Source organism: Falco punctatus (assembly GCF_963210335.1).
Source record: "Falco punctatus genome assembly, chromosome: 15".
In the NCBI taxonomy this organism is placed as follows: Eukaryota; Metazoa; Chordata; class Aves; order Falconiformes; family Falconidae; genus Falco; species Falco punctatus.
In genome coordinates this window covers 17,573,832-17,589,056 of record NC_137595.1, presented here as the reverse complement: position 1 = coordinate 17,589,056, position 15,225 = coordinate 17,573,832, and the positions used below count along the sequence as shown (strand labels likewise).

The 15,225-nt window shown below is 35.8% G+C and overlaps 1 protein-coding gene across 5 annotated transcripts in view; it reads right to left on the bottom strand.

Annotated features, from left to right (window-relative positions):
• The window catches only part of STAG2 (STAG2 cohesin complex component), an 82,129-nt gene that overhangs the window by 20,577 nt on the left and 46,327 nt on the right, over nucleotides 1–15,225 (bottom strand). For all 5 annotated transcript variants that reach the window (XM_080365647.1, XM_080365648.1, XM_080365650.1 and 2 more), the window contains exons 6-19: nucleotides 14,576–14,652; nucleotides 12,811–13,015; nucleotides 10,389–10,540; nucleotides 7,873–7,946; nucleotides 7,634–7,757; nucleotides 6,367–6,465; nucleotides 6,191–6,270; nucleotides 5,590–5,697; nucleotides 4,550–4,661; nucleotides 3,799–3,916; nucleotides 2,977–3,080; nucleotides 2,018–2,110; nucleotides 1,714–1,803; nucleotides 441–644 (exon numbers count right to left, since the gene is read on the bottom strand). In XM_080365647.1, coding sequence (XP_080221773.1) covers nucleotides 441–644; nucleotides 1,714–1,803; nucleotides 2,018–2,110; nucleotides 2,977–3,080; nucleotides 3,799–3,916; nucleotides 4,550–4,661; nucleotides 5,590–5,697; nucleotides 6,191–6,270; nucleotides 6,367–6,465; nucleotides 7,634–7,757; nucleotides 7,873–7,946; nucleotides 10,389–10,540; nucleotides 12,811–13,015; nucleotides 14,576–14,652 — 1,640 coding nt within the window. The remainder of the gene's footprint in view (nucleotides 1–440; nucleotides 645–1,713; nucleotides 1,804–2,017; nucleotides 2,111–2,976; nucleotides 3,081–3,798; nucleotides 3,917–4,549; nucleotides 4,662–5,589; nucleotides 5,698–6,190; nucleotides 6,271–6,366; nucleotides 6,466–7,633; nucleotides 7,758–7,872; nucleotides 7,947–10,388; nucleotides 10,541–12,810; nucleotides 13,016–14,575; nucleotides 14,653–15,225) is intronic.

The window sequence follows — 15,225 nt, the reverse complement described above, 5'->3', positions numbered from 1 at the left end:
TTGCATTCAGGAAGGGAGGGGGAGTGTTTTCTAGAGATTTTAACAGCAGCACCGTGCAATCACAGGCAAGACTAGCAACACTAGCACATCTGAGAAGAATCCTAGTGGAATTACAATGCTACATCTCTCAAAAGCATCAGCTTAAGAACCTAAAGGTGAAAAGTTTACGTAATTTTGTAGTTTATCTGAAACTCAGCTCAAATTCCCAAAAGACACTTATCAACAAGAGATTAAAGACTCACTGTCATTGTATAAAAGAACAGTCTGAGATCACATAATCACAGCAATGATACTGTTGTATTATTGTGCTTCACTTAGCAGGTTTGAAAGTCAGAGGGAAATTTCCATCCCTAAACTCACTGACTTGCATGGGAAGGCAGAACAACATACTGGAAATATTTTACAAGGGCAGGAAACGTTGATCTTGCATATTAAAATACCTCTTGCAGGAAGTCTTCAAGAAGACGATTAAACTTGTCTGCCAGTTCATCTATTAACTGACTTCTTGCAATGTCAACCCTGTTAAAGATTGTGAATTCTTCATTACAGAGAGCGTGGTACGTTTTGGAACAGGCTTCCAAAACATCTATATCTGTGTGCTTCTCCACAATATCCCGGATTTGTCGCAGTAAGGCATCCAAATGCTACAAGAAAGATGAGGCATGGAAAAAAATTATGTATTCATATATATACACACATGCGTGTGCATATATCTTGAATTAACCTTAAGGAATTTTAAAAGATAAAATCAATTTATTACTTTTGTAACTATGATACAGAACACAACTTCTATAAAGCTCATGAAGCTTCTCAGTAAATTAAAAATCTATTTAGCAAAAATTAAGTAGGAGCTTGTCAAAGGCTAAAGATTCAATGCATTTTAAAAGTCATTAAAAATTTGCGATTGTCTGTATGGTTTCATCCAACACTTGAATTTCCAGTGACAACTGAACAACACAGAAGCATTTATCTCCCACTCACACAAACATTTATAAATCGTCTTAAAAGCTGTATAATTGAAGATTTAGTTTCATAACACTCAAGTATCAGCACTGAAACCAACTTCAGTTGTTCTTACATGCCTTCCTTCAACCTGAGTTGCTCACTGCTGCTCTATCACTGCTAGGTTATGCTGTCAACTAAACATTTTATGGCTGTTTTGACCCTAATGATTTCCAGCTACTTGCTTCACAATAGAGCAAAATATTGCATTTGAGAAGGAGAAAACAGAGATGAGAACAGCTTACCCCAACTTCATCCCCACAGCAGATAAAACGAGAGCAGTAACTACATAATTTGTCATCTGGTAGTTTTTCCCTTTTTCTGATCACTGAAACTAATTCATCACCGTCTTCATTGCATGAAAAAGAGAATTATCAAGCTACTTCTACAAGCTTTATCTGTCTGGCAGCATACCTCAGACGTGACCATAACCAAAAAATAAATGCTCTCGCAAAAAAAATCATCGAACTGGCAAGATTCTCTATTGCTATATAATAATTGCTCTAATTGCTATAATATAGAGAAACTTCCAGTGTCTCTAAGAATACAGTCACAATTCTGAAGTCCAAGTCTCATTCTCAATAAGGGTTACAATAAATAAGGTCTCACTCAAAAAAACCCCACACCTACAATGGTGACTGGAATTCCAATGACTAAGTCTAAATTGTGGGTTTTCTCCTTCTGTATTAAGTGTTTTAAATGTTACCTTACCTTTTCTAATCGCCCTGTTGTATAAATTTCCAAATCAAAGTACTGTGGCAACTGCAATAAGTTGGTGACCTTTTCTGCATCTACAGAATACTGTAAAATTGACAAAGAAAAATGTTTAAATGAAAGTGTCTTGGACATCACAATTTGTTATAGAACAATCAAATACTAACAAAGACTAGTAAGAAAAAAAGAAGACTTGTGCAAGACATACAGTTAATTACAGAAACTACATATATATTTACATGTGTATGTGTTACTACATTTATTTCAACAGTCCATCAGCAAGAAATGGAATTACACCTACCTTTGCTAGCAACTGAGGAAGTGCCACTGCAAAAAGTTCAGTAATTTTTGTCCTGTCATCTAACTGTGTTTTCTTTTCCTTTGCTGTCAGCACCTAAAATATTGGTATTGAGAGAGTTTTACAATTTTAAGTTCTGGTGCAAAGTTTCATTTTCATTAATGAAATGACAATTAGGTACACAGACCTTCTAATACAATTGTAAAGTATCAATGTAGTAAAAAAAAAGCCAATTAAAAAAATACATTCGCCACCCAAAAAATGTAATTCAAAGTTACACCTACTACTGAGAGTATCTTGAGAACAGAACTGACAATCTAGAACAAAAGGTTTACCTACCCTGCAACAAAATACCATGATCAGCATGCTTCTCTTGACAATGACAGAACAGCAAACCTTTCAGCTTATTTATGATTTTTCATGAAATGTATTCAATTCATATGTCAATCTGATCTTCATACAATTTTCCAATCTGTACCTAAATGGGTTTCTTACCAAAAGCTGCAAAAAATCTTGAAAGCAGTTCCCTTCCCTGCTTAATGCCCCATTAAAAGAGAGCTGCCCAAACTCTATATAATCAGAGAAAACCAACTGGCTGGACTGCCCTCCTTCCAAAGAGCCTATGAAGTATATTCCCTTCCCTGATTTCACCCTTTGAAACTGAAAATAGTTTTCACTTTCCCAGACATTGGTTTTTGTTCTCCTTTCCAACCAATACTTCTTTAAAAATCAATTATGTACTACTTCTAATAGTAAAAACAAATGCAATAGTCCAAACAGTATGAAGCATGCACCAGAGTCCAGGAAAAAGTGAACTAGCCAGGTAGTGAAGGCTGTGGAGACTGAAGCTAAATTTCTGACTCCAGTCCCTTCAGCAGCAACCACCTACAACCTGCTTCTTCCCACACTGTCCCCACACAGCCATTCCCACATCTCGAGACAAGTAGCTTTTTCCTTCCTACCCTTTTGCCTGTTCCTCTTCCCACAGGAGGATGACATTCAGCTGCTTGCCGAATTGTACAAAGCATTATTTCAATCAGTGCGCTTTCCTGTCTATCCGTTAAAGCTGAAATTTAAGAAACAGATGTTAATACACAGCTTGATTTCTCATTTTCCACTAGTATCTAAGGATCAAAATACATTGTTGATTTTTTTTAAAAGAAAAGAAGAAATGCATTTAAGCCAACGGCTCATTTCCAAGGGTGGGGGTGGCACAGAGGACAGAGAGGATAAGCACCTTATAAAGCAACACAATAAAATATTTTAAAATTGAGGGAATATCCCTGGATGAGTCACAGGACAGGATGAAACAAATACCAAGTTTTATAATCATTTTAGTTCCTTTTCATTTTTTAGAGGTCCATTTACTAAGACCTATGAATTACAGAATTATGCAAGGGGGTTTGTTTGGTTTTACTCTCATTGAAGAGATGACTTTCTTTCCATAGGGTAGTTTTAACACTCAATAAATAAACCCATTTCACAAGCAACTTAAGTTTCTCTAATACCAGAAGTGCAGCCTGAACCTGTGGAACAACAGGGCAACTGGACACTGCATGCTTATTCTCTCTCTTTTCTCCGTCTTTGCTCCCCACCATTGTTCTTCCATACCAGAAGTGATTTCTTTCTATTCCTCACATTTTATAATTAGTATCAGTGATTTATTACAGATATGTAAAAATACAGAATATGTGGGGAGTCATAAATATAAACATCTTGTTTCCTCATAAATCAAGATTAACAGAAACTGCATAGCAATATAGAGCTCTACAAAAAAATCTTACGTTCTTCTCCATTCAGAGGCTCCTCCAACAGAAGACTGTTCATACATTCCCAGTCCTTCAAAAGGTCTGTTGCACAGTCCCACATGCTGTCCACAAGATAAGCAGCATGTTCATGCAACTAAAATGAGAATAGATTAAGTATTTTTCTTTATCAGCAATGAAGTTCATTACAGAACTTGCTATAATACACGGTATTTTTCTCACTTGGCTCCTGTCTGTGGCAAAAAAAGAGAGAAAATTTTGCGAGCTCTCTCAACAGAAGCTCTCTTCCCCAAGTAACTTAAAGATATGAATCCAAACCAACTACTACAAAGAGTAGTGCTACAAGATCTGTCAGAACTTGGGGAATGGGGGGGGTGGGGGCTGTGTGCGTGCTTGTTTTGGTGGTTTTTTTTTACCTCCTCCCTTAAAGTCTCCTAAATCACAATTCCTTCCCACCTATATATTAGCATGAAGAATGATGGAAGAATATTTGATAAAAGTAGAGCTCATAGCCTGTCTCAACACTGCACGCCAGACAGATCCTTCAAATAAACACCACCACACAAAACATTCTTTGATCCCCAGGTTGTTCAAATAATAGGAAAACTATAACAGATTCATGGTTATTAACCAATAAGTGGGGAAAAGAAAAACAACAAGAAATGAAATTCAAAACAAAACTGACTACAAAAAACCCAACCAAACAAAACAAACAGAGAAAAAAGAACACATTCCACAAAAACAAGGATATCCCTGAAACTCAACTTACTTCACTTTCCAAAAAGAAAAACACTAATGTTTTCACAAGATTAGCATTTGGACTTTGCCTTCCCCTCCTTTTAAGTATTCCGTCATCTTCAGCATCTCTGCGGCTGAAAAGCCTGTAGGAAAAAGTATTTCAGGACAAGTTTCTTCTTCATTGCCTTTGCCATGGTCATGTGGCAACCCATATCAAGATACTCATGTGGTAATTCATATCAAGATACTGGTTTTTACAGACACACACTGAACACCTTGCTGCTTGGCTTCACACTTTGTTTTGAAAGGAAGTAATTTGGGACACATCATTTTAACAATTTTATATATGCTGAGTTGGTATTTCACTGATTGTTTCTAGTGGAATGTATAATTATGACAACACACTTCACAAACAGTGATAATTGCATGCGATTGAGCTCCCATGCTCCTCTTTAGCAAGCTATATTTTCTGAACCTCCTCATGAGTCATTAAAGCAGCAAAGAAATACTGGGAGAAGGTCTGTACAGTATTAGATGGAAACCTGATTTTGTTTCCTTACACACCAGACATACGTGTTGAAACTCCCCACTGCTTGTGCATCCCGTCCCATTTTTTAACTAGAAAAGTACTTTATAAAATGGTTATATCAGCCAGCTTTGGTGGTGGACTCCAAACAGGAAAATACTCGTTATAATTCAAGCACAAGTTACACATTTGTTATGATGCAAGCACAAGTTTTAGGTACCAAACTATGTAAGCATTTTAAGATGTTTCACAGAACACAGGAAGGATGGGAAAGGAAAAGACAGAGGCATGTCTTTACTATAATTCCCTGTAGGTACAAGCTTTTAAAGCACAGCCCACAAAATTGCTCTCTATTTCCTATTAAGAAAAACTGCAACAGTTGAAAAACTATAGTAGTGTTACATTTTCTGTATGTTATTTCTTCTTAAGGCCACTTCATTATTCAGTTTTTCCTTTTCTTAATTAAAACTAATGAGAATCACAGCATTAACGCACCCACTAAAATCTACAGGGACAAGAAGTTAACTCTAATTTCTCCACCTTACTTTTTATAAAGAAATTCCCCCGCGGCAACTGCTACTGGCCGATGAGCTGAATAAACCAGATGGTAGACATTTTCACAGTCTTCTGCAGTCAGAACTTCTTCACTACTCCTAGGGGTGGGGATGGAAAGATGGAAAGGAAAAAAAAAAGGCAGCTGAGTCAACAGAGTACAAACTCCAACGGGGGAGATGGAAATGAAGAAGATTCTTATTTTTTTCCTTCAATTTATATCCTAAAACCCAAAACAAGATAGTTTAGTTCCGAAGTCTTCCTAAACAAAAATTACTTATGAAATATGAGCATTTGGTAGAAGGTTATGCTCAAAAGTTCAACTACTGTGTAATGTTCAACCCATCACGAATTTCTTCAGTTCAAATATTCCATGATGGCTTCAAATTAGGGAAGCTGAATTCCAAGTTTCTAGCACTGTTCTAGCCAGATTGCTTCTGAAATTCCCATCTAAGTGTAAGATGCACAGACATTTCTCTAGACTTTGGACTACCTGAATTCTGTCAAGCTGCTGTCCCATCCCAAAGGTGTAAGAAATACTTTTAAATTTTAATATTTGTCGTAGGTCAGATAAGGAGATATACATGTACTTACTGTAAAACAAGAGTGAGTAATTTTATTGCTTGGACTGCAACATCGTATTCTTTGTCAAGAGTCATAGACACAATTCTATCCTAAGAACACAAAAGAAAGTATTTTCAAAGAGGAAAGAAGTGTAATACAACTTTAAAAAAATTCATACATTCTTCAAAATATGAAGTTACACTAACCTTGAATCGACTGGTGAAGAGTTCCAATTTGGAATTAAGCTCTTTATTATAGTAAAGCCCTTGCAAAGCAGTTAGGCATTTGAGTCTTACTTCTCCTTGCTAAAATAAAATTAAGAACTGAATTAGAAGTCAAGTATAGAATACAGATGCAATCTTCAAATCATACAGGTTCCTTTCAGTCTGAATTAATTCAAAGACAAAGATTAAATGTTGTCAAGATATACTATCAGCAATTATGTTAACAACATAAGAATATGTCCTTGTTTGTAACAAGCCAATGAAAGAAAAACAACAAAAAACCCAAAGGCAAGCCCCCAGTGTCTTACTACAGTTACTGTCTCTGTAAGTCAAAATAACTTGTTTCATTCTTAAAAGATGTACTCTAAATGCTCAAGATATTTCTAAGTAAGTTCTATATGTTTCCTTTCACTTAATTAAAACTGGCACCACCTGTATCACTAATGACCAGATCTTGTTAGATCAGAATTACCAAGTAGGCGAAGAAATATTTCTCCTGAAGTACAAGATCTACTTTAGCAGGGAACATGTTTTAATGCATAGATACAGAAATACTTTTCAAACATCTAGGACGACTGACTTCATGTAGTTTCTTATCATGCCACTGCCAGACGTTATTGGTTTTCTGATATCAAACCCGTAAAGAGCAATAGCATAAGTGAGCATCCCTCATTTCTTTCACTTCAAATTCAACACCTCGAAGTCTCCAATGCAAGAACTGAGACAATGTGCTGACTCAACAACGAATCAAGGAGTATTTCTAAACTGTATCTGTTAACCACTCCGAGCAGGGAATAATCTCTAGCTGGTAAGTAACAGCTTGAGGCACTCGGCACAAAAGGGGACTTTTCCCATGCTTTTTACAGCTAGCTGAGAACGCTAAAAAGTTTCTTAACTTGGCAAAACAGAGAAACTGCCAGGCTATACGACTGGATTATTTAATGTGAAATGCATTAATTTTAAATAGTTAAGTATCATAAAGTAGAAGTCTGTATCAGCAATAAATAAACAGAAAAAGCCATTTCCTTACAAATAACAGTTTCTTAAAAATCTATATATACTCTCTACAATATTAAAAGGAGTCAAGCCTAGTTGATATAAATGCTGAAATGCCAGTGCTTCTCAGTGATAAGGAGAACAGTGACTGATTAAAAGAGTTAAGAGATCAGAACCTAGCCTAGCAAGATCAGCAACCAAAACCGTGTAGTTATGCTTCATGATTCTGCTCCTTTCCCTCCATGCAGCTTACCTTATCATGCATAGTCCACCCTACATATTTTAAGTAGCTGTCATTGAGAAAGGCGTCACTGTACATCTTCATCCATATTCCAATCTCTTCAATACATATAGCTCTTATTTCAGCAATCGCATCTCTGTGGAGAGAAGTGGGACAGTAGGATCAAACAGATCAGTAATTAGAAACAACTTGTCACCAGCTTCCCAAATAAATTAACAAAAGGTACAAATTACTTACTAAGAGAAACTTACCGGTATCTATGCACAAAAACACCTTTAAATATTGCATTCATCATGTTTTCTATTTCATCCTGATTTTCCTGAAGCTGAAAAAATTAACAGAGTACATAACAGTGAGCAACACTTCTACAGTCGGATCAGACAGTGCTGATGCTAGACAAACTAACATTTGCAAGTGTGGCCACTAAATCCTTTCCTTAAAACATTCACAAATGTGTTTCACAGTACAATAAGCTATTATTTAACAAATTATATCCACCACAGCATAAAAATTTTAGTGATTCTGACCATTTGAAAACTGTTCTTCAGCTGTAACAGAGACATCTTAGGTTTCTGCAAGGTCCTTTTAAAGTTATTTATAAAAAAACTTGATTTAATCTTCTAGCAACTTTAAGCCCAATGCTCAGCTCGATTTTTAATACACTATGTTTTTATGGACACGTATTATTAGAACAATACCCAAATCATGTGAACCACATTACAAGGAATCTTTTTAGATTATAAATTCTTTAGCACGCAGAAAACACAAGATACTGAAAGAACTGCAAATGGCTACATGAGCAGCATATACTGTTTTGAATACCTCCTTCCTATTCATCCATTACTCAGGAGGAAAAAAAAAGCAGAAACTGAGTAAGGTGTTGCAAAAAAAATTAATTTCAGAATATAAAGCTGAAAAATAATGGAGGAGACAAATCTAGTCTCAGAGTAAACACCACAAAAGAAAGGTATGCAAGTGAGCTGAAAAGCGATACATGCAGTGTTTTAGAACACAGAAAATTTATTTGCTTTGAAAATGCAAGGAAGTCAGTTAAAAGATTTGACAACATCTAAATATTATCAGCAGACAAGCATATTCTTTTTGCAGTTTGAACTTTAAAGGTAGGACAAATTGAGGCGATGTCAATAAGAATAGTTAAGGGCCGAGAAAGTCCAAGTTTCAGTGATCAGATTGGGGTGGGGTGGGAGACAGCGACAGGGGGACACACACCCAAAACACCCACCACAAAGAAAACCCCAACCCCAACCACACCACCCAAAAATCCCCACAAAGAAACCACCGGAGCTATTACCCCAATAAGGGGTGGAGGGCATGCACGCCGCACACATGCATGGGAATGGATACAAAAGGTAAAGGACCCCTCCTAAACAAGTTCAGAAAACCAGCAAGAACAAACAATTTCCACCCCATCACAAAATTTAGGAATTTATGGAAGAAAGGAAAAACTATAAGGAAATACAGTCAGAAGAAAAAAACTAAGCAGCAGGAGAAAAGGATTAACAAAGCAAAATTTTTATAATATTTTGAAATCTCCGCACACATACCCCTACACCCACCCACCCATTTCAAAGGCTACTGGGGGCAAGTGTTAGATTTAGGCTCAGATCATGTTAAATAAAGACATGCAGAAAGAATCAATTAATAAAGTGAATTTTAGTACTGGGTAATGCTGCAATATAAATGAAACAAAACCTGAAATCAAACAATTGAACATTACTTAGCAGCTTACTTTCATTTAGTACAAGAAAAACAGAAAATCAAAACCAAAACTAGAAAAGCTGGTAGGAAATCCTAAAAGCCAATATTTGTAAGAAGACTGAGATGGGAAAAGCCTTGTTTCTCACATGACTGCCTTTCCTGTGTATCAGTGTATTACTCTGAATACTGGTCTGGCATGTGCTTCTAGCACAACCACATTTAATGGGTGTTTAAGGGATCAGTCTCAAATTGCAAGAGATCTTCGCGAGATGAACAGAAGATGGAAGTTGTTAGTTCATCTGAATCGTCAAGAAAGTAAAAACGTTAACAGTTAACAGCACAAAAGTTGATGAGCAAAAGTGAGATGCTTCCTTCCATCATAAGAAGGTTATTTCTAATGTCTAAAACAAACAAACAAAAAAAGCCCAAAACAGAACACCAGTTCACCAAAAATAAAAACTTAAACGTGAATGAATCTGGGCTTTCAACAAGACAGCACTGTCAGCAATGAATCAGCAAGTACCTCTTACACAAAAAGAAAGAAAATAGAAATAGATTGCATTTTCAATTTTGATAGTGTTTTCTGTGGAAGAAAAACCTTATCTAAAGCCTTGAAACAGTTTCTGCCAAGATTGGTGTTGACATCATCAAAGCAGTGTTTTACCCCAAGATTGGGGCAGCGGGGTGGGGGTGTTTCTCTAGAAGCCAGAAACAGTCAATATATGGTAAGTTTTGCTATTTATTTGAATTCAGTTTAGGAAACTGGTCAAGAAATATAACAAGAAATCATCTATTACTGATTGCAGTCTCTCTTGCTAACTTTCTTAAGATGGCACTACCTAAAAAAATTAAAGTCTACGTTTGTCTTTTTACAGAAAACCAGACGGTAAGAAGCAGCTTTCAAAGTTTTTCAAACGTTAAACAAGTTAAAGAATGAAACAGAGGACTACCTTTACCAAAAAAAACCCAAACAAATTACAGAACAAGATTAATTACTGTAATTTATCAACACATCCTATGCACACCAACTACAGACAGTTGTACTCACCTCCTTTCTTTTCTGTAGCAAGAGTTCCAGTCTATCATTAGCTCGTTTCCCAATCATTTTATTTCGTTCTGCTTCATACTGCCGTTGTGTATTGTCCATGTTAATACTAAGATTTAATGCCACATTCACTAAAGCAGTCATCAGCTTCATGGCTATAAAAAAGTGAAGATAAGGATTATTTAAAAGCTAACGTGATCTAAGAAAAGTGATAAACAAAAATCTTGAAACCCCCTCCTGTCAACCCTTTCTGTATTTATGAAAATATATTCACTGTAAATTTCATGATATACAAACTTTAGCAGTGCTTTATGAAGCACTGCATCATTTCTTATCAACACAGTAGATGGAACACTGACATTTTTTCTCTGACAATTTTTTTAATACTATAAACATTATTGTCGAGTTGAGATATAGGATGTGCTCCCTCAAAAAAATGAAGGTGGAAAGTAAGACTTACAAACATGGTCCAGGAAATATTAAAAGCATTCCATTATCAGAATCAGTTAGTAGACTGATATTACCAAATCATTCAATCTCAAACATAGAAAAAGTTCCTTCCTTCAAAAAAAACCCCATGTCTTGGACAACCAGAGGCACCATATCACACCATTCTTTTCCCCTCAATTTTAATGAGGGGCCATTTTCTTTAAATATTGCTTTAATTGCAGAAGCAGAGAAAGGACATTAGCCAATTAGAAGCTAGAGAACTGACCAAAACATAAACACTTGAGTGGGATTTTTTGTGGCATTGTACTTCAGAATCAATCTTTTAAAAAAAAAACACACACACACAAAAAAAAAAAAAAAAATCAATCAGACAAACATGCCTATTCCAGAAAGCAGGAGGTGGTCAATAATATACTTGCTTTTCTTACAAACTTTCTAACAAGGCATGGAAGGGCTTGCATTGGCAGAGCATACACAGAACATTATTAAGCATGTAGAACTAGCATAACGTTGATGAGTAAGGCATGAAGACATGCAGATATATCAAAATATCACCACACTGTGATCACCAAGGATATCAAGATGAAAAGAACAAGCCTCAGCTAATCATAGAAGCCAAAATTACTGCAAATAACAGTAAATATGGATAGAAGGATTTTGTTGGCTGTGTCTATCCCATATAAAACACAACCTTCACGAACACAAACTGTAATCTCATATGAAATGTACAAGTAATTACATCAATAGAATTGATGACTGATGTGAACAAATACAAACAGACTACTAATAAAAATTATTTTGTGTGACAAATTAACATGCAACAGGGAAGTTTTGCAACTTTTATTCAGGCACAACTCAAATCACAAGAAGTAGTAAAAACCTGTTTTCTAAAGAACTAAAATGTGTATTAGCCATATGGTACAACGATCAAATTGAGGATACAGCAGAATCACTATATTCTCCTGAAATAAAAGGGTTCATTCCTTTCTCCTTAATAAATGCTGTGGCTAGTGGGAGCCTCTCAGCAGCAGCCCAAGCCACGGTGTGCTCATGTATATTCAAGAGAGAGGATCGATGAGATAGAGCAACTGATCACGCAGTCAGACCTGAAGCTAGCTGCACATCAGGCAGTTCCAGTGAAGTTAACAAGTACTATTTCCACTGTGGCAAAAGCTCTGTTTCATTTATAGTCAAAATTCACCTTGTTCAGACTAAAACTGCTGTAAGCAGCCTTACGCGGGCAGACTGAATGCTGTCTGAGGCCTGTCTCAATAACCAACACAGGTTTAGGACTTCCTTAGCCAAGAAGCTTATCCTCTGGTCCATGTAATGGCATATTTATTTTAAACACTCTACACTTAAATTACAAAGAAATTGCTTATGAGTTATCAGATTTGGGGGCGGGGAAATCACATAAAAAGGACAATTAAAATCATACAGAAATTTAGTGACTGTATCACTGATGATGAATTCTTTACAATTATTTTTAATGCAATGAATGGAAATGCTACTTCCAATTACATTGTGCCATAGCCTCAACATACAGCACAATTTATATTTGTAGTAAAAACTACAACCAATCTAAAATAAAACTCCTGTCTGACTTAATGCAGAGCAGAAACAGGTTCAACTGCATTTGAGGTTAAAGATACCTCCACCCTTATTATGACTGAACACAAACTTGTAGAATCAACTGAAAAGTTTCTATGTACTTTTTCTACTGGACTTAATGCTAACAAAAATTTAAGTACCAGACAGCTGATAAAGAATGCTCTAAAATATCGTTGTGTTTCTCAGTAAAAGCAATAAAGACATGATAAGAAAGCTGTACCAAAACAAGCTGCATTAGACAAAAACAGTATCAGACAACAAAACGCAAGCTGAATGTTGAATATCAAGTTCAACCAGAACAATTCTTTCATGTGCAACACAACATAAAATGGAAGCAGTACACAGATAAATATAATTCACTGACCTGCCAGTGTGCTAGTGTGCCGAAATGCTCTGACTTGTGAGTCTGACAGCCCCGTAAGCAGTGAAATGACAGTATCCATCATATATTCATCATATATGATGCTATATTGACATTGTCGGACGAGTACTCCAATGAACTCACAAAAACTGGATTTGAACTTCTTCCACTGGGGACCAGCCATAGTTAGCGGGTAATCTCCACTATCCTATTAATAAAAAGGGAAACAGGAAACTCTTTCAAACATCTTAAAAGTTATTTTATTAAATAAAGATTAAAAAGAGATGGGTATAACTTCAAAGCCAAAATCTCCAATGCATTAAAAATGACACATCAGAAGATTATGATTCCACAACTACGCATCTACTTAGCAGCCTGGACTTGTTATATACAGAGACAACATTCTATGAGTCCTACCATAAGCAATGCACATAATCAGATATACTGAAAAAACTACTAATTTCTCCTTTCTGTCCTACTCCCCCAAAATTATTTTTTTTTAAATCATACCCCTTACAAATCTGCTTCAGATTACACTAGAATAAAACAACCATCACAAGAAGAGTTGACATGCTTAAGAACACTCAGTTCAGAACAATAATATAAGTTTAGGGGGAGATGCTTACATACCAGGCTGAAAATTCCTGAAGTCATAAAATGACCTACTATAACACCTAGAAGATAACACATGTGTTCCTCTCCTCATTTGGAAACCTTTACAAATAATGATAGAACAATGGGCAGGGGCAACTCAATCATTTGTATCAGTGCTTCTGTGATAAGCTTATTTAAGATGCTAAACAACATTACAGATTGAAAATGAAGAAAGCATCCATGAAAAAGGATTAGAAATCTAGGAGTTGCTCATTAACAAGAAAGAGTGAGCATAACATAGTGATAAAAAAAACCTGAACCAACAGTCCCAGCTGAAGCTTAATAAATTTCATACTACATTACCTTAGAGTAATCAAATCTATTATACACTGAGATAGTTCTAAGGGATACTAAAATCTTCTTAAATAAACACATATTACATTCTCTCCTGTTAAAAGTTACCAACATTTTTTGGATTTTAATTGGGGAGGAGGGAAGTAAATTATTTCTGTATTAGGCAAATTTGGGAAGGAGGTTTTAACACTACCTTTACATTCTTTGGAACACAGCGTATAAGAAATACCACTCGGAACTAAACCCACACACACAAAGACCACCACCACCACCCAACAAAACCCTCGCCACAAACCCGAAACACAAAAAACATCCAAAAACCCAATGCCTCTCATTTACCCCAACACTCAGTGCAACAGAAAGTGTCAATGTAAAGGAAAAAAAAAGTTATAATTCCCCTGAAAGGCAAACCATTACTCCTCAACTGGAGAATAATCAAATTCAAATCTCCAAAATATGTATATTAATGAATGCACAGAAATACATTTAGCAACCATTTTGTAAGTTGAAGATGACATAAAGGCCTTACACACAGAGCAGGAATAAAGAGGCATCCCACACAGCCCCACAAAAGGGGTTCCCATTATTCAAAAACTGAAAGTTGATACTGATTTCTTAAACCATTCATAAAACAAGTTACATACATGTAGAGCTTTACTTCCTAAGTCTCACAAGTTAGTGAAATAGGGGGGTTCAAGATTTTCATTCAGAAAATTCCTGTCATTTCTGCAGCTGACTTGTAGCAAAGTGATCCAGTAAGATTAGGATAGGTAAAATAAAAAAATAGCATCAATACATTACCAGCACTTCATGAAATTACCTCATCAAATTCCTCAGTCATTTTTCGGATTATTTCAGAATTCTGCATGTGTCGGAACATCTCTGCTGTAACAACTCCTACAATTTAGATATTAGATTATTAGTACTTTTAATATGAAAGAGGTAGATAGCAGATGACATGCCTCCTGCTACAATGTAAGAATGATCAATTTTCAGCTAACCTACAGATTATACATACAGTTTTTAACAAGTGTTAAACATGTGTAATTTTTTATTTTAGCATCCATGTATAACAAGCACCTGGCACCAATCCTTTTTCTAATATATACACATAGGTGTTATTTTCATTCTTTTTTAAGTGCGTTTGTCTGCATGTACACACTCATCTAGAATTTACTCATTTGCTCCTATTCAGAAGTCAAAGATACTTGTGCCAGACTTCTTCATCAGCTGAGAGCCTACACTAATCTGAAGTGACCTTTCAGGACTCAAGGATTCTAAATGGTATAAGACAATCTTGAACAGTTCTGTTGCTACTTATTATCTTCTGTGCTGCAATAAACACAGTGATTTCACACAATTTCTATTTGTCTCAGCTTAAAATTGTTAGTGTAAATTGTTACATAAAATATATCTAAAGTTTACTGCAACTATACTGCAAAATTCATGACAAGGATCATCTCAGAAAGC